At 37.9% G+C, this 26,377-nt stretch overlaps 1 protein-coding gene across 1 annotated transcript in view; it reads left to right on the top strand.

Moving 5' to 3' along the window:
• Positions 1 to 26,377, top strand: part of si:ch211-186j3.6 (neural-cadherin) — a 247,063-nt gene that overhangs the window by 125,278 nt on the left and 95,408 nt on the right. Inside the window, exons 8-15 of the mRNA XM_057335388.1 lie at positions 8,299 to 8,471; positions 10,543 to 10,711; positions 13,151 to 13,321; positions 13,454 to 13,626; positions 15,283 to 15,450; positions 17,758 to 18,007; positions 21,172 to 21,299; positions 24,501 to 24,687. Of these exons, the coding sequence (XP_057191371.1) occupies positions 8,299 to 8,471; positions 10,543 to 10,711; positions 13,151 to 13,321; positions 13,454 to 13,626; positions 15,283 to 15,450; positions 17,758 to 18,007; positions 21,172 to 21,299; positions 24,501 to 24,687 (1,419 nt within the window). The remainder of the gene's footprint in view (positions 1 to 8,298; positions 8,472 to 10,542; positions 10,712 to 13,150; positions 13,322 to 13,453; positions 13,627 to 15,282; positions 15,451 to 17,757; positions 18,008 to 21,171; positions 21,300 to 24,500; positions 24,688 to 26,377) is intronic.

Genomic DNA, 26,377 nt, shown 5'->3' with positions numbered 1-26,377 from the left:
ACGATTATGTTTACTGCGATTATGAACTTAATCGCATTACTTAGCTCGAATGATTGCGTTTACATGAGGTAAAGTGTAATCGCAATATTGCCAAAATCCTATTATAATCGCATTATGAGGGTGCATGTAAACATAGTCATTGAGTCCCGTGATGATTAAAAAAGGTATCACATACTCGGCACAGTTGTATGACGAAAATTGAATTTTAATGTGTTTTTATCTCTTGCAGTTCTGCAGGGCTGGAGAACTTTAGTAATGGCTCAGTAAATACAATATTTACCGGCAACTAAATTCAGATTTGTTAACTTCACATACCATTAAAACACCTTAAGGTTTAATTACCACACGATGAAAGAGCTAGACATGGTGTTTTGATTGATTGTGTTTGGATTGAACAAGATTGGTCCGCGGATGCACAATGCTCTTGTCCTTCTCCCAAAATATGTTTGCTGCTTATATGTTCACAGCGCTCCAATTTAGTGCTCCAGTCAGGTGATTCAAACATGCACCGCTTCAATGAAACCGCACGGTTCCTCAAAACGTGTCTGTGTTGATTCCCCTCCCTCAGTATTTCTGCACTTCTCTCCTCTAAAGATCAAAGCGTTCCTTTATTGCCCTTTCTATACGGCGCGTCAGATCTCCGCTTCTCTTGAAATTCCCTCTATCATTCATTATACCCTCTCCTCCATTAGATGATTTTTGTCGAGCGAGGCAGAGCCCGGACGCTTGATGCTCGTTGTTAATTTACTGTAACTCGCAGAGGAATGCACTCTGCTTGATTTAATACCCCTTTAAGAATTCAAACAGCAGAGTCAATAAGATGATCCGGCCTTTTGTATTAAAGACATAAATACAAAGAAGGCACCCGGCCCGTGAAGGATGTATTTACCGGCACGCCGGCGGAGTGTTTGCGCTGATAATCAGCCAGATCATCGCCAGCGCATAGCACCTGTCAAGCGGTTTTATTTTCCTCTTTTATTTGTAGTGTTTGGATTCTTGCTTTGTTCCTCGGCCTGTTAAAAGGCGCCATGTTAAACAAGGTTCCATCACCCTAATGCCTGGCAACAGAGATATGCGTCGTAAAAGAAGAGGAAAAACTGCCAGAAAAGGTATTTGGCTTACAGTCTGACAGTATGTGTTATTTTAAAGCTTCTAAATTGTAGAATTAAGAAGGACGACTGAATGTATCCAGCAAGCCACTTGCAACTTATTTTTTGCTTGAGGGTAGTTATACTGTCAACATGTTATATTGATTTAGTTATTTAGTTGAAATTATTTATGTATGTTTATTAAAATAAATTATTTTTGAAATCATGAGAAGTGTTAATTGCCTTTCATTAGGTACATAATGTCTTGGGGCCAAGGCCGGACTTACCATTGGCCTTGACTGGGCTCCAGCCCAGGGGCCCCACCCTTCAGGGGGCCCGCCTGCTCTCGTTCATTTGATTTGTTTAGTTATATGCCAGTCATTTTATTTTTCATTTAAACTTTGTGCATTGGCCTACCAAGCTTCAATAACACTGCCTTATGTAAGAAATGATGTCGTTTAATTGGCTAAACGTTCCGTCAGTCATGTTGGCGTTTCCTGATTGGTCATTTGTGGATTCTATCCGTCACGTTTACCGCAGTTGAAACCTGTCTGCTCATTAAGACGCTTGTTCTAATGGCTGACAAGCGCAATCGCAGTGCCGCGCTTAAAGAAAACCAAAAACTGAGAGAAAAAAACGCGAAAGAACAGCATTTAGGAAATAATGATTCTTTACACCCATGGCACCACACCTTGATCTTTAGGCAGAGAATCCACAGCATACCTGGCACCATCTCCCGCCAGGCCGCCACCCTCCGGTTTTATTTCAGGTATTTCTCCTTTGAAACTCGCGGACCGACGTGAGCCGGAACGCGTTCACGGGGTGGCACTGTGGCTTGAGCCGCTGCCCATTTGCCCTCACAGGCTGGCGCCCGTCTTTGGTAGGCGAAGTAGAGTAGAGAGGATTCACATCCCCGCTAAAACATGCTCTTAATACACCGCTATATTATTCCACTCCGCGTTTTCCATTTGACGCTCGCTCCTCACAGTCTGTGTCCGCTCACTGAAGACGACAGATCGGTTCATCGACAGGTAGATGCAGTAGAGTCTACTAGCTGTTGTTGTTGTTGTTACACTTTCTTCACTTTTACAAAAAACGTGTAATGAAAAGTGTTGTGTTCTGCAGACAACTCTGAATAAAAACTGGTAATATAGAGTTTATTTCTAATATCTCCCGTTCTGTGGCCATAAGCGGTTCTTATAAACAATATGCAAACACTGTTAATATGCAAACACTGTTAAATCCATCCATGTAAATAAAAAATGAAAACTTTATGCTAACTAATAAACAAAGTTAAAACAACCGAACTACGGGACGCGTGAAGGGACAAACTGCTCGTGCTTTTTCAAACTGCGTTTAGATAGTTATTTCATGTCTGACGTTGAGATCTCTGGCAAAATGTAAATGCTAAATTAAGATGATACCTTGCAGATATACTATTCATGGATTCATGGCCTGTGAGCTGCATTAAACAGTCTCTTAGATTTACATTTAAGAATTTGACATGAAAATGATGTTATGTTAGATATTAAGTAATTAAAACGATTTATAACAGAGGTGTGCCCTATTTGCCCTGCACAACCTCAGTTAACTAGACCTTACAAAACTATGGACCCATCTCATTATTATGACACTATTTAAGCCATAATAAGACGTTTCATCTCATTATATGAATACAATTTTAATGTGCATTTCAAACTCATAGATCTGTCATATGCTTTACTGATGGAATTGCAATAGAATACTAATATATTTTTAACACTTTACACCGTTGCATTTGTTAACATTAGTTAAGCATTAGATTACATGTCTGCATTTGTTCATCTTTATTTTCAGTATTTACTAATATTTTTAAAAACATTGAACATGCACCATGAACTAACATGAACAATTGTATTTGGCATTAACTAACAATAAACAAGATTAATAAACGCTGACAACTGTATTGCTCATTGTTGGTTTCATGTTAATGCAGGTGTTCCCAAATTTTAGATCCGAGACGTATAATCTCTCAAGATCCTCCAGAAATACAGGCAAAACACACACATTTGTTACTTTTTAGTAGTTTTCTTATTATGGATCAATAAATTTAATTTTAATTTTAAAATACATAATGGTAGGGCTGTATGATTATGTCAAAAACTATATTAGTCCCCTTGATATTGTAATGTTGATTGGATTTTACATTTAAGTATGTTTGAAACTTCCTACACGCTATAAATGCACCACTTGTGGCTCCCACTGTCAAAACAAGCATTATAAACGTGTAAACCAATGAACACGTGTCATTGGAGAAAAAAAACATTTACTAATGCTAACAAACACATGATTTTAAATAGTACGGGGGGCCCCGAAAACAACTCAAGCCCAGGGGCCCCCATCCTCTTAAGTCCGGCCCTGCTTGGGGCCCTATTTTAACGATTAACGCATGGTCTAAAGCGCACGGCGCAGGTGCACTCAGGGCATGTCCGAATCCACTTTTGCTAGTTTAACAATGGGAAAACGGTCGGCGCGCCCGGGCGCATGGTTTAAACGGGTTGTACCGATTCTCTTGATGAGTAATGGGTGTTTTTGGGGCGTAACTTGCAGTAAACCAATCAGAGTGTCATCTCTCGTTCCCTTTAAGAGCTAGTTACGCTCGCGCCATGGCAGATTTGCTATTTACACGGTGGAATTTGCAAGAGCAAAGACTGGTCGTTTCGACAGAGGGGAAACGCATCTGCTCGTGCGTGAGGTTAAAGCGCGAGAGCAGACCATTCACAGGACAACCCGTATTTGTATCTTTATGTACACAATAATAATATTTTACATTGTAATCCATTTATTTTTTATATTTGGCATGTTTGTGTGCTGCTGCGCTTCCCTCTGTCTAATAAGTAAAGTGAAAGCGCGTTGTGGATCCGCCCAGAGGCGCATTTTCAACTAATACGCTCTTTAAATAAAAAAAATTGTGCCATTGACTTTAGACTTTAGACCAGGTTTAAGTTGGTCTATGGCGCAGTCTATTTTCAGTTCCTCAAAATAGCAACGCACCAACAATGCGCTTTAAAGCCTCTCTTTTTTAGACCAGCACGCCCATGGGTGTACAAATGAGCGCAAATGCATTTGCTATTTAAACAACGCGGCGCAGGACGGGAAAATGAGAACTGCTTCAGGCTGAAACTAGCAAAAACACTTGCGCTGCGCCTTGCGCCGAGTGTACGATAGGGCCCTTGATGTTATAATAACAGTAGTAAAATCTACCCTGAATCTTTATTTACTTTTTAAATTGCTTTTTTTCCACTGTAGCAAATGGATGCACATACAGAATCTCACCACCCCCTTCCCAAATGTTCACTGTTTGTTCTACCAAAGCACAAAGAGAGAACAAATGAATGTTTTCCCTTTTATTTATAGGATATAGCCTACCTTGCAACACCCAAGAGAAAAATCAAAGCCACAAAAACAAAGAGTAACTGGGATGTATAAAAGATTGCCTCCATAAATTAAGGCTTGCACCTTTTGCATTATCTGCAGAAATGATACAATATTTCCCATCTGCTTCTCACAGAAGTGTTCGAGTGCAGTCCTACTGTGTTGTAATCTGACTAGGCTACTACTTCACTTATATCTTGACAGGTGCCTAGCTGAAGAGAAATACCCTCGATGCCGAACGCTGCATGTTGTTTAGCTGTGTGGAAATCTGCAGCATGTGTGGATATCAAATCTCATGTATCTAACCACAGGATCTTTTGCTGTTTGGTCATTGAATATTTATGGTGTTTATGTGTTTTTACATGCATACGGTGAAGTTGCTGTCAAAGTATCTTATACTTTGTTCTTATAAGGACGGCCTGATCCAGGTTAGGCCCGGATGGTGACGCACATAACGTATATCTTAAAGGAATAGTTCACCTAAAAATAAAAATTCTGTCTTTATTTATTCACCCCCTGTATATGACTCATTTAATCTGTGATAGGCAAAAGAAGATATTTTGAGAAATGGAAGTCAGTGGGGCCCAAATTGTTTGGTCACCAACGTTCTTCAAAATACCTTCTTTTGTGTTCTGCAGAAGAAAGAAAGTCATGCAGATGTGGAATGGTATGAGGAAGAATAAATGATTTATTCAAATTAATGTGTTGATTTTTTAATGGTAATACGCTTTGTCCTATCTCTGCTAAATATGCAGAGGCAACTGTTAGTCGCCAGTCAAAACACTGTGACTGTTTGGTGCTGGTAAGTTAAAACAATTATTATCTTTGCAATTCTGTTTGGAGAAGGTACTGGCACAAAATTACACAATTAACATCAGTCGTAATTTACCTGGTCAGTGTAGCTTAGATCAAATAAAAATGGTACAAAATTAAAGATGCTGTGTGTAATTTTTTGGAGGACCTATTGACAGTATGCAATGTAATATACATAAAAATGTCCTCAGAGGTGTATAAAGACCTTACATAATAAGCGTTATGTTTTTATTACCTTAGAATGAGCTATATCTACATACACCGCCAGTCCCCGTGCATGGAATTCACCATGTTGTTTCTACAGTAGCCCTAAACGGACAAACTGCTCTACAGCACGTTTTGTAAATACATTATCTCCTTCGGCAAAAAAGCGAAAATGTGACGACATCGAAAGGGAGGGGTGCAGTGAGCCATTGGTTGCAATTCACAACCTCACTGCTAGATGCCACTAAAATCTCCACATTGCTCCTTTAAATGCTAAAACTTTACAATGCATTAACTAACAATAAGATATATAGTTTTTCAGCATGTGTTAATCCTTGTTAATGTTAGTTAATGTCAATACAATTATTCATGTTTATTGTGCATTAATTAATGTTAACAGTTGCAACATTTGATTGGAACATGATCTAATATTAATTAGTGCTGTAGACATATCGTTCATTGTTAGTTCATGTAACGCATTAACTAATGTTAACAAATACAACCTTGATTTTTACTGTAATGCAAAATTGGATTATATTACAACTGGATTATATGGTTTGTCCCAAGGTCAAAGTGCATTGTATGGTGGCATGATCTAGATCTACACTGGCATAAGAAGAAGGCCAGTGGCCCTCCATCCTCATGTACAAAGACATTTGCTTGTCGTACCCCTGGAGAAACATCTTCTCCATTTGATGTGCTCTGATATGTGCTGGCTGCCTCTTCCATCTGTGTCCGGTTCCAGAATTCACCAGTGTACCACATACTAATCGTAATGGGCACTTCCAGCTCAAAGACAGATAAATCACGCACGGATCCTGACTGCAATACAGATTTCATTGCTCGAACTGCCAGTTTGTCAATATTTATCATCTGAGTTCAAGCACTTTATTTAATTCTGTTTAGAATCACTTGGGTAATGTCTAACTACACAGAGGCCCTGGTACGGTACGAAACAATCTCCGAGTCTCAGACAGATTAGCCCGCGGTTCTCATAGCCCGCAGTTGATACAGCTGTCTAGAGAATAGAGCTCGAACCTGTGACAAGCCTCCTCATTTGCACAAAATACACACACGCACACATTTATCTCAGCCCCCACTGAAATGTGAAAGCCTGCGGTGGGGTGGGGAAGGGGGTGGCTTGATATGCTAGTTCGGGTAGGGGTGTTCAGATTGAATTAGAATTGATTACATGTTCTTTTTCCTCTGAGTCTTGCCACAAAAGAAGTAGCGTTATGCATTAGAATCAAATCAAGAAACTAGGGTACATGTGATTTCCCTCCTGCCAACTCTGTGTCAGTTGACGTGTCGGTTTCTTTAATGTCCCATTGCTGTGCGCTGGAGATAGCAGTCATCCTGCTCCTCAGATTATAAATGCCGAGCTGAATGCAGCAGAGTCTAACGCGCTCTCATGAAAGAGATGCTAGTGTATAGCGAACTGCGGAGGGTCACGTAGGAGCTGACTCCAGCTGTCTACACAGATAAGTCGCGATGAAGCATAACGACAGTCCTCGCGCACCCCCACGCATATATTCATCCATAAAAACATGTAATGGGTTTTATGTAGTAAAAACCTCAAGAACGTCAAATATACTCATCGTTGACTTAAAGGTCAGATAAACCTTTTTATGAATTTATGAATGGCCAATAAAAGATTAGTCTTCACAGACTCGTATATTCTCATTAGGTACTCCAGCGAGTTCTTACAGTAGGTGTTTAATGTCTTTTGTGAGCCGTAATGTTTGCGATGAGAGTCAGTGTGTAACAGTACATTACATGCAAAGCATTAAATAATGCAGCTCAAAGTGGTCTCTGATCACTTCTGCTCAGATATACGGGGTCTGTTTAAACTCTGTATCTGTATAAAAGTGATAGTTCACCCAAAAATGAAATTCGAACATTCTTCGAAATATCTTCTTTTGTGTTCTGCAGAAGAAAGAAAGTCATACAGGTTTGAAATGACAAGAGGGTGAGTAAATGATGGGTGAACTATCCCTATAATATATATTAGTATCGGCCAACTTTTAAAAATCGACTTCGTTGCACTTTATTCAAATATATTATTAATGATGTATTAAAAATGTTTTATAGATGTGCTTGGAGTGTAACACTGAAGCGCAGCTTTGAGAAGAATTTAAGGAGGTTTGGCATACAAACAAAACACACAATGAGAATGGCTGTAAAATATTACTGTAGTACAGAAGAGGATCAGCAAAATATTAATAACAGACAAAATTGCAGCAAATGTACTGTATGCTTTATTTCTTGTGAGCTCTTTTTTGTGTATTCGAATAAAACATACTCAAGAATATGCTGTAGTTTGCCTTTTTGCCAATTTAATTTTGTACAGTAAATACCTTCGAAGTTGTTTTGTCTATTTATTACTATTTTTTGTGATGGTTTTAAACTGAGAGGGCAATAAAGAAAATATTGTCCAAATGAGCCACACAACATCACTTTTGGCCACTACGGTATATGTAGCCTGAATAACCACATCAAACCACCTCTAGAGAGACCAGACTTGGTCTTCTGATCAAATACTGTAGCTATCCCATTCAGGAAAAACGTGCAGTTTGTGTAGCCTATACTGCAAATAGATAGCGTTCATTCAGTCTCATCAATAAACACCTTATGGCAACAAATGGAGCACTGCACTAATGGAGATGAAAATGGTAATTCTCTTAGTGGAGTCACTGAGATTGAATTGGAGTTTGAGTGGGATTTTGATGAGAGTAATGGTCAATTAAATGTTGCTGTCTTTGACTGTCACCTCATATAGGACTGATCCGTCTGCGCTCCAGCCCACCTCCCAAACTTCAAGGAATGAAGTACATTCTGAACGTAACAGCAACGGATGACAACGCCTCCGGTGGACTGCAGTCCCTCTCTGCCACTGCCCAGATCATTGTTGGAGTAAATGATGTAAACAACAACAAACCCGTGTTTGAAAAGGTACAGCGTTTATTGATTTCTATTTCTAAACCTATTTCTCTTTACTGGCTTCATTTATTTAGCGTTATGTCTTTCAAAATGTGTGTATTTACACTTTCTGCTATGGAAGTATTTTGAAAATTATCTCAGTGGTTTTGTGTCTATACAGTGGAAGTCAATTGGGTCCAATTCTTCAACATATACGTGAAGTAGAGTAAATGAAAGAATTTTCATTTTTGGGCGAACTGCTCCTTTAACAGACTTAGATGTTTGTATATTTCATATTATATAAATGACTATTGATTTTTCTGTCAGATCTAAAATTGCTAAAGGACAGAAAATGTTTGGTTACTGCAACATTTGGTAGTCGGTCACTGAGTGTGCTGTCCTATTCGTTTCTTTCTCATTCTGTGCTTTCGTTCTCTTTAAATACTTTGCGTCTCTTTTTACCTTCTTCTATTTATCATCCCCTATCCTCATTTCTCCAGAGATATTATTAGCAGGGCATCCTGTGCTGTTTCTTGATCATCTGACGGCCGTTTTAATTAAGTGCTTGAAATATGTGCTGAATTATGGGTCCACTCAGTTCCTGGGTAAATACGGGTTGAGTGCTACGCTGGAGATCTTTAGAGGGTCTTAATCTCCCCGGGCTCCTCAACGAGGTGTGGAGATGCTCGGCTGTGGGCCAATGTTTAGTTCCTCAAAACTTCTCTTCCGAGGAGACGGAACTCTTTGGTTTTTGAGCTAGCTCAGGAAAGCCAAAGTGGCAGGTCTTACTCAGCTGAACGACTACAAAGCGAGACTTCTCGAAATTAATGAATAAAACATTCATGCACTGTACATTTTCTACCCTTTTTGAACTCCTCTATTTTCAGATTTTTCTTTCCTTGCATGCTTTATCTTCACAGCCTGTTTATCTCCTAACCCGTTTTTTCTTTTTCACCTCCCTGCTAGAAATCCTTTGTTTTAGTCCTTTATGTTGGGAAAAAGGGGAAGTGAATTTCTCTGAAGTAACGTTTTAGAAAGCTCCATCTCTCCTATTCCCTGTCATGGCTGTGTTTTAGAATATAAAACCATTACAGTGTGACCTGTGAACATCAGTGGCTGTGAAGCTCCTTTGTGAAGGTCTTTTACTTGTAGACTCAGGATCTGTGTGTTTTAGTGCCAGGCTTTTGGAGGTCCGTGAGAAGGACTCTTGAGGGGGGGCTTGATGTTTGGGTCTCCATAGTGGGATTTCACGCTCACATGACTGATTGAACAACACAGAGCTAAAGATTGCATTTTAGTTAGCAGGAGGATAAAAGCGACCTTCACAGATCCCTTGTTATTAACTAGGTGTCAGAAGTGGCCATCGAAAAAAAGTCTGGTGGGCTGATTTGGGAAAACGTGCCACGTTTTAAACGGAAATTGTTACTGGGTTTGTTTTTCCGGGGATTTTTCTTCATTTAATGATGTACATAAAGATGAGGATGAAGAAGGTGTGTGGGTGGTGAGGCATGGCTGAATTATCCAAGCTTATTTCTTTAGATTCAGAGGGATGGAATTGATTCAAGGGCGCTTCAATTATAAAACAGAGATGAATCTTAACAGAACCAAAGAGATAAGGATTATTACGCCTCTTCTTTTATCCTTTATGCCTTGAATTCACATCCAGTCCAGAATGTTTACTGCAGTGTTTATCTGATTTCATCTCTCTTTGCCTCGATATCGCCATTTTTGGTTACTTAAAACTATTTTGGGGTTGGAACCATTGTGCGTGAAGTCGATGTGGCCATGAGGTTCTAGCTAAAAAAAAATCAACAGAATAATTTTAAAGGCTTGATGATAACTGCATTTTTATGATTTATCTTGTGTGTGATGTTTGGTCGCCTTGCACCAGTGGTTGCTTACCAGGGCTAGTAAACCAAAGGTTAAAGGTTTATAAAACTAGAGAGTTTCCCCAGAGGGAAGAAGCTGAAGTCAGTCCTTGGAGTTACCATGTGTGGCTTTGTATAGGAAAGTGGTATATAACAGCTGTAGCCCTGTTTATCCTCTGACATCTAGCTCTGACTTCCATTTTCTTTTTTCTTTCTTTCTTTTCTGTTCTCTACAGTGTCTCGAGTATAAGGAACGAGCCTCAGTGCTGGAAAATAAACCAGCTGGAATGTTTGTGCTGCAAGTTCATGCAGAAGATGCTGATGAAGGGGCCAATGGAAGAGTAACGTATGGCTTCATGCATAAAGATAGCACTGTTCCTGCCTTCAGCATTGATCCTGAAACAGGTACGACGATTATACTGTACCGAGAGTATGAAGGTAGATGCCCCCATTCCTCAGAACGTAATCAGAAATCATTTCGATAACGTTTAGAACAAGTTGAACCGCCACAGAATATTTTATATTTTTGGTAAGGTGTAACTGGTTAACGCAATTTTTTTCATAATTTCCATCAAGCACTCTCTAATAATCTCATCAGTTCTCTGTTGAATCTTTCTCTCTCGCTCTGGCTTCTACTTGCTATGGAATTCAAGACTTGAAGTATTTTCATGAAACTTGAGTTTAATTCACTTTAATCATAGGCTTTCAGAATGTGCCAACTCTTAAATGGAAAGAAAAGACAGCATTTAAATATGTCGTCTCAAGACCCCCATTTTAAAGAAATGGCATACTTTATGAAATGTAACTGTTCATTGGACATCACTCAGCGTGCCTTTTATGGACGAGAATAAAGAAAGAAAATAGGAGTGCTTTGCAGTGGCAGGAAACGTGAGGCACATTTGCCTCAAACGGGGAACTGTAAAGATTTGACAGAGTGAGGTGAACTGAGGTACAGGAAAGGAAAAATGGTTTTTTTTCCACATATGTCACATACATGTATCACATACATGTCTGAATAATGTTGTTTAATTGACAAAATATCTACTGCGTATTCTTTATTTTATTCGAATATGTACAGAAAAAGTTCAGTTCTGAATTTACTATTTATAGGTATGTGTTTAGGTAACATACAATATTTCTCCCAAATTTCAAACAAAAATATTTTTTTTTTTTTTTTTTTTTTAAAAAAATGAAAACAGGAGAAACAGGTTAAAATAACTTTTTTTCACAGTTTTCACGTGTCTTGTCATGCTGTCTTTTACATTGCTATTGGAGGACTTTATGCCACTCCTGAGGTTTGATTTTGTTGAAATTCAATAGACACTGGACTGGAATGACCACAATACATCTAGAAATGCTGCTTAAATAAAATTTTGGAGTGGTGTCTTAATTTTTGTATAGATGTGGCCGTTTTGTGACACTAAACCAACAAAGTCATACTGTCTGTAGTACTGTAAATATACAGTGTCTAAGAACTGTGTTTGTGGAAAAAGGAGATCAATTTGACTGAGATCAACACCTGACTGATCAGCTCTGACTTCTATCTCTTTCCTACTCTTTAAAAAAAAACTTAGCTCTGTATACTGTGATAGGCTATATGAGACCAATTTTCTTTTTGCACTTATGCTTTTTGTTGTCCTTATGTTGTTCCAATTGCTTCCATTGTTTCCCTCATCTGTAAGTCGCTTTGGATAAAAGCGTCTGCTAAATGACTAAATGCAAATTTCATATCGCTGTCATTCAGCTGTTACAGTTTTTCTCGATTGCTTAAACACATTTCTTGAAATTATGGCTCCTTTTCTCGAAACTCTAAACACAAATACATAACTTCTCACCCAATTCCCTCAACATCCTATTTTCAGGTCAAAATGAAACTCTCCACTCTAAACCATTCAAATTTGCTGAAAAAGCAAACTTTTCCCACAAACATGACACACAAGTCCTCAGAAACACTCACACTACAACATAGTTGTAGACACTGGTGAGATCAATTCAAAACACTGTTACTAAAACCTTTTATTGTGATTCAAGAAAATAGTAAATTGTGTCTAAAACAATCTACAACATAAAAGAGTGCAGAAAGAGCAAAATGCCACAATGGGCTTTAGGAAAAAATAAAATATTACACTACTGTTACGGTAAGTAATCTTAGATGAAAGTAGATGAAATAGACAAGACAAGAAAAGTTAAAAAACCCAAAAAACAATATAAACTGGGTATGCAACACAATGCAGAATACAATTGCATAAATATATAAATAAACATGGCATCCTATGTACCTTTGGCCCAATATCGATACAGGATACGATAGCAATTTCTTTGACTTCTGACAAAAAAAAATTGTAAGTAGTCGTCTGTGAGTCCTGCAAATAAAAAAAAGTAGATTCAGGGTGCACACGTGCTATTCAGTTTACTGGATACAGAATAGTGACATTTCTCTCATCTAAAGTGTGTACTGTAATTATACGTTATGTTTACAGTAAGTAGTATAAAGCCTAGATGATTCTAGGATGCACAATTACCTGTGCTCCTATGGATATTATCCTGAGATTCTGATTGGTGTGTCATCAGTTTTGCTACTGAATGTTTACTGATGGATAAATGTGTGCAATTTGAGTTTACATCTTGACACTTCAGTTCATTATATTATGTGTTTGTGTTTTCTGAATGAGAACATGGTCAACCTTTGCAAAATGAGGCTGTTTTTGTGTGGGGTTTGTACACGTTGGTGTATTGTTCTGAGAATGTGTTTATAGTTGTCAGAAAATGGTGAATTGTTTCATGAATTGTGTGTTAGCAATCGAGAAAAACTGTAATACTTGGTAAACAAAATCTCCATTACAGGTGTTATCGTAACCGCTATCAAGTTTGATCGCGAGAGGCAGAGAGAGTACGCAGTAACAGTGACGGCTACGGACCAAGCGGCAGATCCCCTCATAGGCATCTGCCAACTCAACATCCAAATCTTGGACGAGAACGACAACAGCCCCAAATTTGAGAACCTGCGCTACGAGTGTGAGCATCTGCCGTTCATTTCTTCTCCAAGACATTTACACATGATCTTAAACAATTAAAGACCTCTTCTAAGTTTGCATTAAAGTGTTTCCAGTACATCTGCATCTAAACCCTTATGTCTTCCCGTGACAGACTTCCTGCGAGAGGACACAAAGATCGGTACCAGTTTTCTGCGCGTGGCTGCGCACGACGATGATTACAGCACTAATGCAGCCATCACTTACTCCGTGTCTGGAGAACAGCCAGAGTACCTGCGAGTAAATCCCCTCACAGGCTGGGTCTACGTCAACCAGCCCATCTCGCAGGTCAGCCTTGCTCCACACGGTGGTTTAAAGCCATGCTGAGTTTATGTGTGTGTGTTCGCGCGCGTGTGTGTGCTCGCGCACGTGTGTGTGTGTGCTCTCCACTCTCAAAGTCAAAGCGTTGATTTTTAACGCAAGTTTCAGACTGGAGCCTTTACAGAAACCCTGTTCAGCAGAATGACTCATTAAACAGTCATAGAGGACAGGAGTTAGATGTGCACTGAATTGGGCTTGCTTTAAGATGAATATTGTATAGTTCCTGTGTGTTTATTTGAAGTTTCACACGTCTGCGTTGTGAATGATAAAGCAGGTCTGCAGCTGTTTTTCTCAGCGCTCAGTCTGGTCTATCGATTTGCTGCTAACAAGGTCTTTTACAGATACTTAGTTTTTTTTGTATATGCAACGACTGAAACAGCCTATAGTAGAATACATAGAAATGCAACACAAAAGATGTCTTTGTGCATTAATAGTTATAAGTTGCGTGTATTTGTGTGTGAGAGTGCATGTAGGTGTTTAGATTTGAAATCTATTGATATTGGACCCCCTTTGTCAAGCGACCTTTGTAAATTTGTTGCTATGACTACCAAGGTCTAATGTCAGCTGGTGTATATAGTGAGTTTTTTGTGTCTGCGTGTGTGTGTATACATTTTTATGTGATTAGAGGGTGTGGGGTAAATTGTTGAGCTGTCCTTTCACATCATTCTATAAGAACTCTGTTATACGACGCAAGTTGCTGTGTACTCAGACAGCATCAGTGATTCTGCTGGTTTGATCAGACATCTGCAGTGAGCTGACATCACAGGAAATGAAAATAAACTGTTGTGCTTATAGTCAATTGTAAACTTTTTTTCAAAAATACACCACAACATTTATGAGTATTTCTTAACTACAGCCACAGCTTTTGCCCGGTGGACTGGCAAAAAACTTTTTCACACTCTCACTAGTTAGGGGAATTACATTTACTAACAATGTCCAGCTGTGGTTGTAAATGTGTCAGTTTGGCGTTTTTCTGCCACATTTCCACCATAATGAGATTTCCACAACAGCTTAAATTAGAGTTGACAAATATTGAGTTTGATGTGCTTGTTATGTGGTGGAAATGTCATTTAAAACATTTTTGGAGTAAAATGCCAGACTCCTCCAGACCATAACAAGCATTATGCGTATGCACATAAACAAGATAATTTTCACGCTTTTTTTTGTCAAAATCTTAGTTTTGACTGAAAACGACTCGCAATAAAAGTATTCTGTGATTTTTACCTTGATTTTTCTTAATTTCTTTTATCGTGTCTCATGTTCCAGCTCAAGAATGCTCTTCACTGCTGTCTCCTTGGCAACCAAGTACACTTCAAAAACCTTTAAAAAGAAGGAAATGTTTGTTGCTGGTGGAATAGAATTAATGAAATATGTCATAACTGAAATCAAAGACAAATCATTTCTAAAATAGGAGTGAGATGGTTAATATTTACCATATGCTTTGCCTAAATGATTAAAAACACACAGTAGATTCATCTGATCATATTTCCTTGATAAAATAAAATATAAATAGTTAAATTATTAGCCACTAGCCAGATAAACAAATACTGACCGGAAGTTAACTTCGGGCTAGGCGCGTGCGTCATAAGGCATGTCATTAATAAAGTATGTGTTTGTTTTCAGAGGACCTACATCAGTAGACAGATCATAGCTACAGACGGTGGAAACCGTAGCAGTTTAGTTGAACTGGCTGTCACTATCACCAACGTAAAGAACCAGCCGCCGCAGTGGGAGAAGGACAAATACGAGGTGGTCATACCTGAAAACACTGTCAGAGACACTCCAGTTGTGGTATGTGCTTAACTCTAAAAACGTATAATGTAACTGTACATATACTCTAGCTATGCATATCTATGTCTGTCTTTTACCTCAGTTAATAAATAGCACTGGGGAAAAGAGGCCAATACACAATGACTTGCACTATTTCCTTGACATTTGACATTTATTATTTATGTTGATTCCATCATTGCTGAGTTTTAACAAAAGTAAACACAAACGTCCTGATGAGTGATTTATTAGTTTGGCCTTTGAGGTGCACTATTAATAACCATACTTTTCATATGTGCATTGAAGGAAGGTTATGATTGATGTGGGTGAGTTTTAATTCTACAATACAGCTGTGGATATTCTGCAAGGGTTGTGTGTGCCCAGACACTATCAACCTGACTGTCATGTACTGCCGGTTAAAACTGACAGTCTCTGCTTTCCGCTCGACCACACACAGTCTACACACAGCATTGCCTGTCATATTCAAAGTCACATTCAAACACACGCACTCAAACATGGTTTACATGCGTTTTTATTAAGTCTTCCTACATTATAATACTGTATATATTATATTTTTTGTCCCCATAATATACTATCAGTGAAATCAGTGAATGTGTTAATCTCAACCATGAATTATTATATCTGCTTCAGATTGTAAGGATGCTACTTCATTATATTCACTTTTTCGGAAATAAACCAGTCCATGAGTCACTGGATTACTTATGAACATTTGTTTTTTCCGCTATTATTTGGTTGCAAATACACTGAAAGCATTAAAAGGCAGAATTTACTGGAATTCTTTTATTGCCATTAAGGCCATTATTAATGTGGAAGAGCATTTTATGAAGAGCAGCATAAACAAACAGGGCAGCTTGACAAAAATACAAGTCAAAAATAGAAAACGTTGGAGATATGAAGCATTAATCCACTCACCCCATTCTAATTAATATTGTGTGTAAATGCTCATTTTTCTATTTGTTTAGTAAGTCTTTGATCTGGAATGAAGGTCTCCTTATAGATTTCTCCATCATCCCCATTGAATTTAAAAAATGAAAAGAAAGAAGCAGACCAGCAATACAAAATCTATATGAGGGTGTTTCTCCGCCAGTAAATGATGCAATATTAACTATAAATTTATGTATAAATCAAATCCAAATGAGACGTTTAACAAAAGTGGCTTTATATTGCTGAAATTAATCATCATTGATGCTCAGAAATGTGAACTATCAGCTTTGAGTGAAACACTCTGTCATGTGGACAAATACAGCAGAGAACATTTATATTGTTGTATTTAGCAGATGCTTTCTTCAAGTAAAGGTGAAAAACATCAGTATGTGTGTTAACTTGAAATCAAATTTACCAGTTAAACATGAGGAGCATTGAGATCAGAGGACTGATATGTAGTTTAGCAACAACATATTCGATATTTTTGTTAAACTGAGTTGCCATATTATTGAATTATTGTGGATATTTAGAGTATTTCCATTCCCTCTGTGCCGTGACATGCACAGTTTTATTTTCCAGCTGCATTTAGTTTGATATTGATTTCTGTGCTGTGATTCATGTGATGAGATGAGAATAGAAAAGTGCATTGGATTGTTGTGCAGAAGACAGAAGTTCCATTGAGCTTTGCTGCATTAATCCACTTCTGTTCACTTTTCGTTTTTATAAACAGTACATGCATTTATATATAAAATATATATATAAATAATAAACATTGCGTTTTGGCATCTCTGCTGCTGAAGTTTGAAGCTGTGACTATTGCTTCAGTGCATTCCTGAACGCAATATACTGTCAGTTTTGAAGGGCTGTTAAATGAAGCCACATGATCATTTTTTGCTGTCTTATATTGCCCTTCCTCTCAAAGTCGGCATCTTCGTATGTGTTTTGCAACTTTTCAAGTTATTGAAATGTTTGATGTTATAGGTGGTGATCAATCTATGTTCAGTCATTGCACGGTTTCTTTTTTTTATAACATTGCATAATATGTCTTCCTGTCACTACCAGCATGTTATATTAGACTTTAAAACGGATAGCTCCGATCCTTGAACTTGATTGATCAATAGCTGTGTTTCATTCACAATAAATCACAGCTGACCTCTTATTCTTGTTGCATAGCAACGTTCTGTTACTGTTTACATGTTTTATTATGTGGTAATCGATTTATAAAACTATATACTCAAGGTTGCGCTCTGCATCATGCCGTGCCTAACAACGCCCTTAAGACGTGACTGTATTTACAATATTCACAGCCTCTCGTATCTTATTGCTTTAATATTATATTTGATAATATGATTGTAACTGAATATTTAAATTGTTTACTCTTGTCAGACTATCAAGGCCACTTCTCCACTGGGTGACCCAAGGGTGACTTATAATCTGGAGGATGGATTGGTTCCAGAGAGCAACATGCCTGTTCGTTTCTATCTAACGCCAAATCGTGAAGATGGCTCTGCCTCTATCCTTGTTGCAGAACCTCTGGATTATGAAATCACCCGCAACTTTATGCTTAGGGTTCGAGCGCAGAACGTGGCTCCTGTACCACTAGCAGCCTTCACTACTGTTCACATAAACATCACAGGTAAAGAGTACCCTTTTGATTAAACAGAAACAGGTTTAGACGTTTTTTGGAGGATCTATTGACAGAAATTCAATATAATATACGTAACCGTGTCTTCAGAAGTGTATAAAGACTTTACATAATGAAGAATTATGTTTTTATTACCTTAGAATGAGCTATTACCATCTACATACACTGCGGGTCCCCTTGCATGGAATTCGCCATGTTGTTTCTACAGTAGCCCTAAACGGACAAACTGCTCTACAGAGCGTTTCGAAAATATGTTATTTCCTTCAGCAAAGAAGCGAAAATGTGATGACATCTTAGTTCTGTGTCAGCCACCGTAGTGCTTTGAAAGGGAGCGGTGGAGTGACTCGTTGGTTGCAGTTCGCAAACCTCACTGCTAGATGGCGCTAAATTTCATACACTGGGCCTTTAAATATTTGAATTAAAAATAAAATAAAATATTATAAGATTTAATTACTATTTACATACAGTAGTTTAAAAAGTCAGAGACTAGTCTAGAGACCTAGTGAAAATTCTTGTGTGTGTGGCGTGTGTTTTCTAATTTATTATTATTATATTTTTCTTTTTACACATTATTTTTAAATCAACTATTTGAGTGAAAAGATCAATTAAAAAAATTGTGAACGATCTTGCTTGTTCCACAAGCACCATGCACTGTACTGTGTTTTACCTTTGTTTTTTTTCTTTTGTTTTCTTTTGTAAAGCTGCTTTGGAACAATGCAATTGAATTGAACAATTCTAGATTATCTATGTGATCTCAGATTTTTGGACCCTACTGTATGTTTACATTTATTATTTGTATATACATATATTATTTATTAGTTTACATATATTTATTACTTACAGTAATGCACTAATTAACATGAACTAACAATGACCAATACTTCTATAGCATTTATTAATCTTAGTTTATGTTAATTTTACAAATATATAATTAAAATCAAAAGTCGTAACTAGTAGCATTAGTTAATGCACAGTGAACTAACTTGAACATTCTCAAAGATTAATAAATGCTGAAAATGTATATTGTTCTTTGTTAGTTTATGGTAGCTAATGCACTAATATGAACTAATATTAACCAATAAAACCCCTGCAAGTGTGTTAACCACTTTTCAATATATTTCTGTATGTTTAAGTGAATTTACATCCTCAAACACGTGTTAACACATCAGATTTTAAATCCATGTTTTAATTCTTGTTCAAAACTGTACACTGTTAACTGTTTTATAATCCGTGTCTACTTTTTAACTCATAACAGAATTCATTTTAAGACTCGATATAGCCACAATTCTTTAATACCCTTTATTTCATCCCATGCTGTCTGTTCCCTTCCACTTAAGTATTTGTCAGCGTTCATCTCACACACTGCGGGAAGTCTCTCCACCCTCCTCTGTAATTTACAGAGTTTGCCCTCCAGTGTTAATCTGGCTCTCTTCATGCATGATCCCTCCACTCTCCTCCTGTTATGGCTGCTCCATAATACTGATCCAGCTACAGTTCATGTATGATAATACATTTGAAATTGTCGGAGGAAACGGGCATTCGATTGGAATCGGAAATGTTTTTACTCCAGACTGCTTCTTACTCCTTGAACGTGATCTGAAGGGTAGCATGTTCCTGGAATGCGTTGTATCATTTATGTTCAAGCAAATAATTAATCTGTCCTGTTCCTTCTGACTTATTTACGCCATTCGGTTAAGAGCAGTGAGAGGGGAGATGTAGAGCAGGATAGCGAGATATAGGGCGGGCTGCAGAGAGGAGGTCGTAATGGATTTGGCCTTCCTGTTTAATTCATGCTTTACGGCTTTGGCTGATAGAAAATTAAAACCTTGAAGTGCATCAGATGGTGATTAGTGTCTGGAATCATTGAACCCATTAAAGATCTTACCCTAAAATCCACCGGCTTCATCTCCCTTTCAGTACAGGGAACAGCACATTTTAGGAGAGTAGACTTGGTATTCATTTCCCTTGAACACACAGTATGCACTAATGTAATGCGGCTTAGATAAGGCCTAATGTAAGCGTTGAGACAAGTAAGATTAGTTTCTGAGTTTTCTTTTTTTCTTAAATATAATTAAAGGTGTTATTTTCAGATACATTTTTGTTACATTTGTTTAAAGCCTATTTACATCCTGATTACAATCAATAAGTGGTCGAAATATTAGAATATTAAAAATGTATATTATAATAATAATATTAATAATAATACATTTAAAATTTTGAAATCTAGCTTGCTAAGGCTAGCCACATGACGGATCATTTTTTAAATACACGTTTTTATAAAATTCTATATTAAAATATTTTCTTATTCACATTTATTTTCTGTTAAGCTAACTATTCAAGAATAAAAACTTTTAATGCAGTGCATTTTCTTACTTAAGGTAATAAGCCATGTTTTGTTGTAGATTTATATTCAGTTGTCTCTATGCTCTGTAAAGCTGAATAACACAGCTTCTGTATTATAGAGAAATATTAAAAAACAACATACATGCATATTAAGAACACATTGTGCACATGAAGTATTATGTATACAAATACTGTAAATAAATGTATAAGTAGTTGCATTACAAACATAAGTATCTATTGCATAATGCTCGGGTGGCATAATCACCATATGAAATACAAAACTATAAAAACCGGCAGCTCCTGTCCCAAATAACAAAAATGGGACAGCAGTGTGGTCGACTTCATGCGGCGCTGCGCGGACTGATCAGCGTATGACATCAAAGTACCTCGAGAGCCATTAGAAAGCACTGCTTCCTCTTTCTGGTATGATGACCTCAAGTCTGTGCCAAAAATGCGCTCCCATGTACCCTTGTAGACTCGTGCCTAGTGCCCTATAGGTCTGCTCTTCCTGACGTCACCAAGTGTGGACTCGGTGGAGGTCCACAAGACCGGAGTGTGCCATTTGGGACAGGGCATAAGTCGATACATTAAAGTTTGGCAAACATACAGCATCAAATCCATTTTGGCGTGCTCGCCGTCGAATTCGTTTACGTGGTATACGCGAAGTCCATAACTTTTAGTCAGGAGTGTCTCTAGATGCTACATTTAACTTTATATCAAGTTTTATAACAAATGACTCACAGTCATCTTGATGTTAACTGTTGCATTATGGCCTCTGTAATGTGACTGTGTAAACTGTCTGCTGTTGACAGATGTCAATGACAACGTGCCATTCTTCACCTCTTCTATATACGAGGCATCTGTGACAGAAGGAGCGGAGATTGGGACTCATGTTCTTCAGGTGTCAGCCAATGATCTTGACCTGGGGATGAATGGGAAGGTATGAAATGTCTTTCAGTTGAATTAGCTATGCGCTCAGCCAACCTCTATCTGTGGTTGAATCTGTTAACAAATTGTTTCTTTGTAGGCATTATGCTCAGACGGCTGAAAGATCTGAAAAATTCAAAAAATGTCTGTCTTACAGGCATGCTTTTCATGAATAGAATAATCTATATAGCGAAAAACTCACTATGCCCTCTAAACCTATGAAACTTTGAGTGGAAAGCCAAATTGGTCTGTATTTGTATCTTACAATAGATGCCGTGCTTGTGATAGCATCAGTTTTGCACATATTCNAATCATTGAACCCATTAAAGATCTTACCCTAAAATCCACCGGCTTCATCTCCCTTTCAGTACAGGGAACAGCACATTTTAGGAGAGTAGACTTGGTATTCATTTCCCTTGAACACACAGTATGCACTAATGTAATGCGGCTTAGATAAGGCCTAATGTAAGCGTTGAGACAAGTAAGATTAGTTTCTGAGTTTTCTTTTTTTCTTAAATATAATTAAAGGTGTTATTTTCAGATACATTTTTGTTACATTTGTTTAAAGCCTATTTACATCCTGATTACAATCAATAAGTGGTCGAAATATTAGAATATTAAAAATGTATATTATAATAATAATATTAATAATAATACATTTAAAAATTTGAAATCTAGCTTGCTAAGGCTAGCCACATGACGGATCATTTTTTAAATACACGTTTTTATAAAATTCTAAATTAAAATATTTTCTTATTCACATTTATTTTCTGTTAAGCTAACTATTCAAGAATAAAAACTTTTAATGCAGTGCATTTTCTTACTTAAGGTAATAAGCCATGTTTTGTTGTAGATTCATATTCAGTTGTCTCTATGCTCTGTAAAGCTGAATAACACAGCTTCTGTATTATAGAGAAATATTAAAAAACAACATACATGCATATTAAGAACACATTGTGCACATGAAGTATTATGTATACAAATACTGTAAATAAATGTATAAGTAGTTGCATTACAAACATAAGTATCTATTGCATAATGCTCGGGTGGCATAATCGCCATATGAAATACAAAACTATAAAACCGGCAGCTCCTGTCCCAAATAACAAAAATGGGACAGCAGTGTGGTCGACTTCATGCGGCGCTGCGCGGACTGATCAGCGTATGACATCAAAGTACCGCGAGAGCCATTAGAAAGCACTGCTTCCTCTTTCTGGGATGATGACCTCAAGTCTGTGCCAAAAATGCGCTCCCATGTACCCTTGTAGACTCGTGCCTAGTGCCCTATAGGTCTGCTCTTCCTGACGTCACCAAGTGTGGACTCGGAGGAGGTCCACAAGACCGGAGTGTGCCATTTGGGACAGGGCATAAGTCGATACATTAAAGTTTGGCAAACATACAGCATCAAATCCATTTTGGCGTGCTCGCCGTCGAATTCGTTTACGTGGTATACGCGAAGTCCATAACTTTTAGTCAGGAGTGTCTCTAGATGCTACATTTAACTTTATATCAAGTTTTATAACAAATGACTCACAGTCATCATGATGTTAACTGTTGCATTATGGCCTCTGTAATGTGACTGTGTAAACTGTCTGCTGTTGACAGATGTCAATGACAACGTGCCATTCTTCACCTCTTCTATATACGAGGCATCTGTGACAGAAGGAGCGGAGATTGGGACTCATGTTCTTCAGGTGTCAGCCAATGATCTTGACCTGGGGATGAATGGGAAGGTATGAAATGTCTTTCAGTTGAATTAGCTATGCGCTCAGCCAACCTCTATCTGTGGTTGAATCTGTTAACAAATTGTTTCTTTGTAGGCATTATGCTCAGACGGCTGAAAGATCTGAAAAATTCAAAAAATGTCTGTCTTACAGGCATGCTTTTCATGAATAGAATAATCTATATAGCGAAAAACTCACTATGCCCTCTAAACCTATGAAACTTTGAGTGGAAAGCCAAATTGGTCTGTATTTGTATCTTACAATAGATGCCGTGCTTGTGATAGCATCAGTTTTGCACATATTCCATAAAGGACTGTTCTTTGTACTAAATAAAGTGATTCAAAGGGGTTAAAATAACTTACAGAATTGCATAAGATAGTGCATCTAAGTGAAAACTTAGTTTTGAGATCATTTCAAATAAAAAAAACAAAAAAGTGGATATTAGACTGCAGGGGCCTTTCAGTATTAGAGGGGCCTTTCAGCAGTTCTCTGAATCATAGATACCATGCAATCCCACACTGAATAATGAGTATCATTTGTGGCTGTGAATGCTAATATCATTCTTGTTGTCCAACAGCCCCACTCCAAAGGCCCTCGGTGCCAGATGGGGATTGCTGCGTGTTTTATTAACCTGACCCCTGCAATCATTTTATAATGCCATTTACATTTAATTCAGCCCTTTTATTTCTGTTCTCTGCTCTTATGCAGCCGGCAGGGCATCATTTAATACCTACACCATGCTGGTTTAGTGCAGCCATTCAGAGCCGTTTGTATGATAATTGTTGTTTGGGGCTTGTCGAAACAGCAGTTGGCACCTCTTCATCCATTCAGCCTTTTTGGGCTACACGGATTAGCTTCATTATTCTTAAACTGAATGGCCTTGATTTTCGCTTTACCTGCTGGGAAATTGCCAATGTGCAGTACAGGCATTAGTGGCGGAACACGCAACAGGAGATCTCAGGACTGGACCAGAGCTCAGGGTGAATAAATTAGATGAGAAGCTGTCAGTGCTGGACTGTTTATTTACTTTGGAATAGGTAAAGTGGGGTACAAGTAAATAAACCCAAAGACACATACACAGACAGACCAGCATTCATTATGAACAAATAAGGCTTATTCTCATTATTTAGACCTCTGTGCTTTTATCTTGTGTTGTTTCCTTTGTCTTGAATTTGAACAATTGAACCTTGGGTGGAACATTTTAGTACTGACGGGATTATGCCTTTTTTAAATGGGCATTAATGTTTGCATTGTGTAGAAACCTGTGTAGTGTTGGATGAGTCGTTCATTTTGTACCTATTTACATAGGTAACATCAAGTAAATTTAATGTTTAGAAGCACGTTAGCAGATAGACAGCTAACAGACATGGACTAAAAGCCTCAAAACTCATTTGATTTCATAGGATTTTTCTCTTCTATAAGGCAGATGCCATTTTTGCTGGCTTCATATCTTTCGGTTTATTTTTTGTAATTTCTCCCATATATCTCAGATCTCATACTCGCTACTGAATGACCGCAGTGGTGACTATCAGTACTTCGGCATTGATCCTGAGCTGGGAACTATCTACACAGAGGCTGTGTTTGACCGCGAGACCAAGGGATCTTACCTGCTGGAGGTGAAGTCAGTGGATGGCTGGGAGTCTGCCAGGCCGGGGAAGCACGGGCAACCCAATTCAGGTAAAGCCAAGTGAATTGAAACCAACTCACAAGCTCAGTTAAATGAGTTTAGCAGGGCAAAGTACAGGAGAAATGTATGCCTGTATACCTGTTTCATGGTGCTTATTCTGTTGGAAACCTGTTTGAAAGGACACTGGATGCTAGCGTGCTGTATATAACAAACTTTCTACTTGACTGAATGTCACTGAATAACAAACAGTGCTATATTTATATCCTGCATGGCCAAATGCACATGGACGCGTTTCCAATTAACAGCTATAAATGTTGCTATAGCAGCTACAGCCATTATTAGAAGTGCAAGCGATCATGCACTTGTTACAATCGTTCCAACAAACATGTTCAGTGGAATGCTCCTTTTTTGCTCCAGCATGTCTATGGTCTATAGTGAAATGAGTCTGGCTTGAACAAACCTGCTATTCATTGAAGACTTTCGGAATGAACTGTGGAAAGCTTTCCCAGAAGAATAGAAGCTGTTGTAAACACTGGTCCAGGTTTAGTTTTGATTTAGTTAATTTTTTTTCTTTTTTAAATCTCACATATAGAATTTAATCTTAAAGATATTTGTTTAACATTTTAATTTGTTTATAAACCAAATGTTGGTTGTATTTTGTTCAAAAAAATAAAACAGGAAGTTCTTCTGGACCAGCGTTGTTAACATCTTTCGAAGTGGTAGCAACTCTGTCAATGCCTATGAATTTACGCGCTCTATAGACCAATTTGTCCGTTTAGCGCTACTTTAGAAACAACATGCTGAATTCCATGTAAGGGGACTTGCGGTGTATGTAGATAGAAATAGCTCATTCTAAGGTATTAAAAACATAACGCTTCATTATGTAAGGTCTTAATACACCTCTGAAGACATAGTTATGTATATTATATTGAATTTCTGTCAATACATCCTCCAAAAAATTACACACTGGACCTTTAAATTTAAAAGACTTATTTTCTGCATAATATGTTGACAGTGGTGTAGTCTAATTGGTTTTGTTAGACCACACAGGTGGCCAGAGTCCCACTGAAATGCATTTTTCATGCACGGTATGGATTATTAACGGTGTCTCTTTAGTGTTCTTTGTTTTAACGGCATATTTAATATTTAAAGATGCCAGCCAGATAGACAAAAGTCATATGTGGACATTTCCTTGATTGAAATGTTTATGAAGGTGCCAGAGGGGATAGCGACATTCAGGCTGCTGCTGAATGAGTTTGTTTGCCTGCTCACAATCACTTTCCCTGCACACTGGATTGGGAAGAAGCGCGCTCCATACTGACACGTGTAGTGAGATACACAAATACGGATAATACGGTAGACAAAGTGACAGTGTCAAATATGCTCCAGCACACAGAAGACAGAGTGTTAATGAGCACTGAGCCCCACGTGCACACACAATTACACAACAACATGTGAATACTAATCATGGGATGTAATGAAGAGATGCTGTCAAAATTAACAGCATATAAAAAAAACACAAAGAAGTGCTGCACGAGTGGAAAATCACACAACGGAGCTCCGCCTGTGCGCTTCTGAGAAGAAAACATGACCATGTCTTTGTTGAAGCTCTGAAGAACATGCCAGCCTGTCACAGCCTGCCATGCTTATTTAACACAACATAACACATCATAAAGAGAGTAAGATCAATTTCCAAATCAGACGCTCCAGAATTCCTGCCTCTCGCTGCCCTGACTGAAG

Source organism: Triplophysa rosa, linkage group LG1 (genome assembly GCF_024868665.1).
Source record: "Triplophysa rosa linkage group LG1, Trosa_1v2, whole genome shotgun sequence".
In the NCBI taxonomy this organism is placed as follows: Eukaryota; Metazoa; Chordata; class Actinopteri; order Cypriniformes; family Nemacheilidae; genus Triplophysa; species Triplophysa rosa.
Note: the sequence above shows the minus strand (reverse complement) of the source record. Positions and strands in the feature narration are given on the sequence as shown.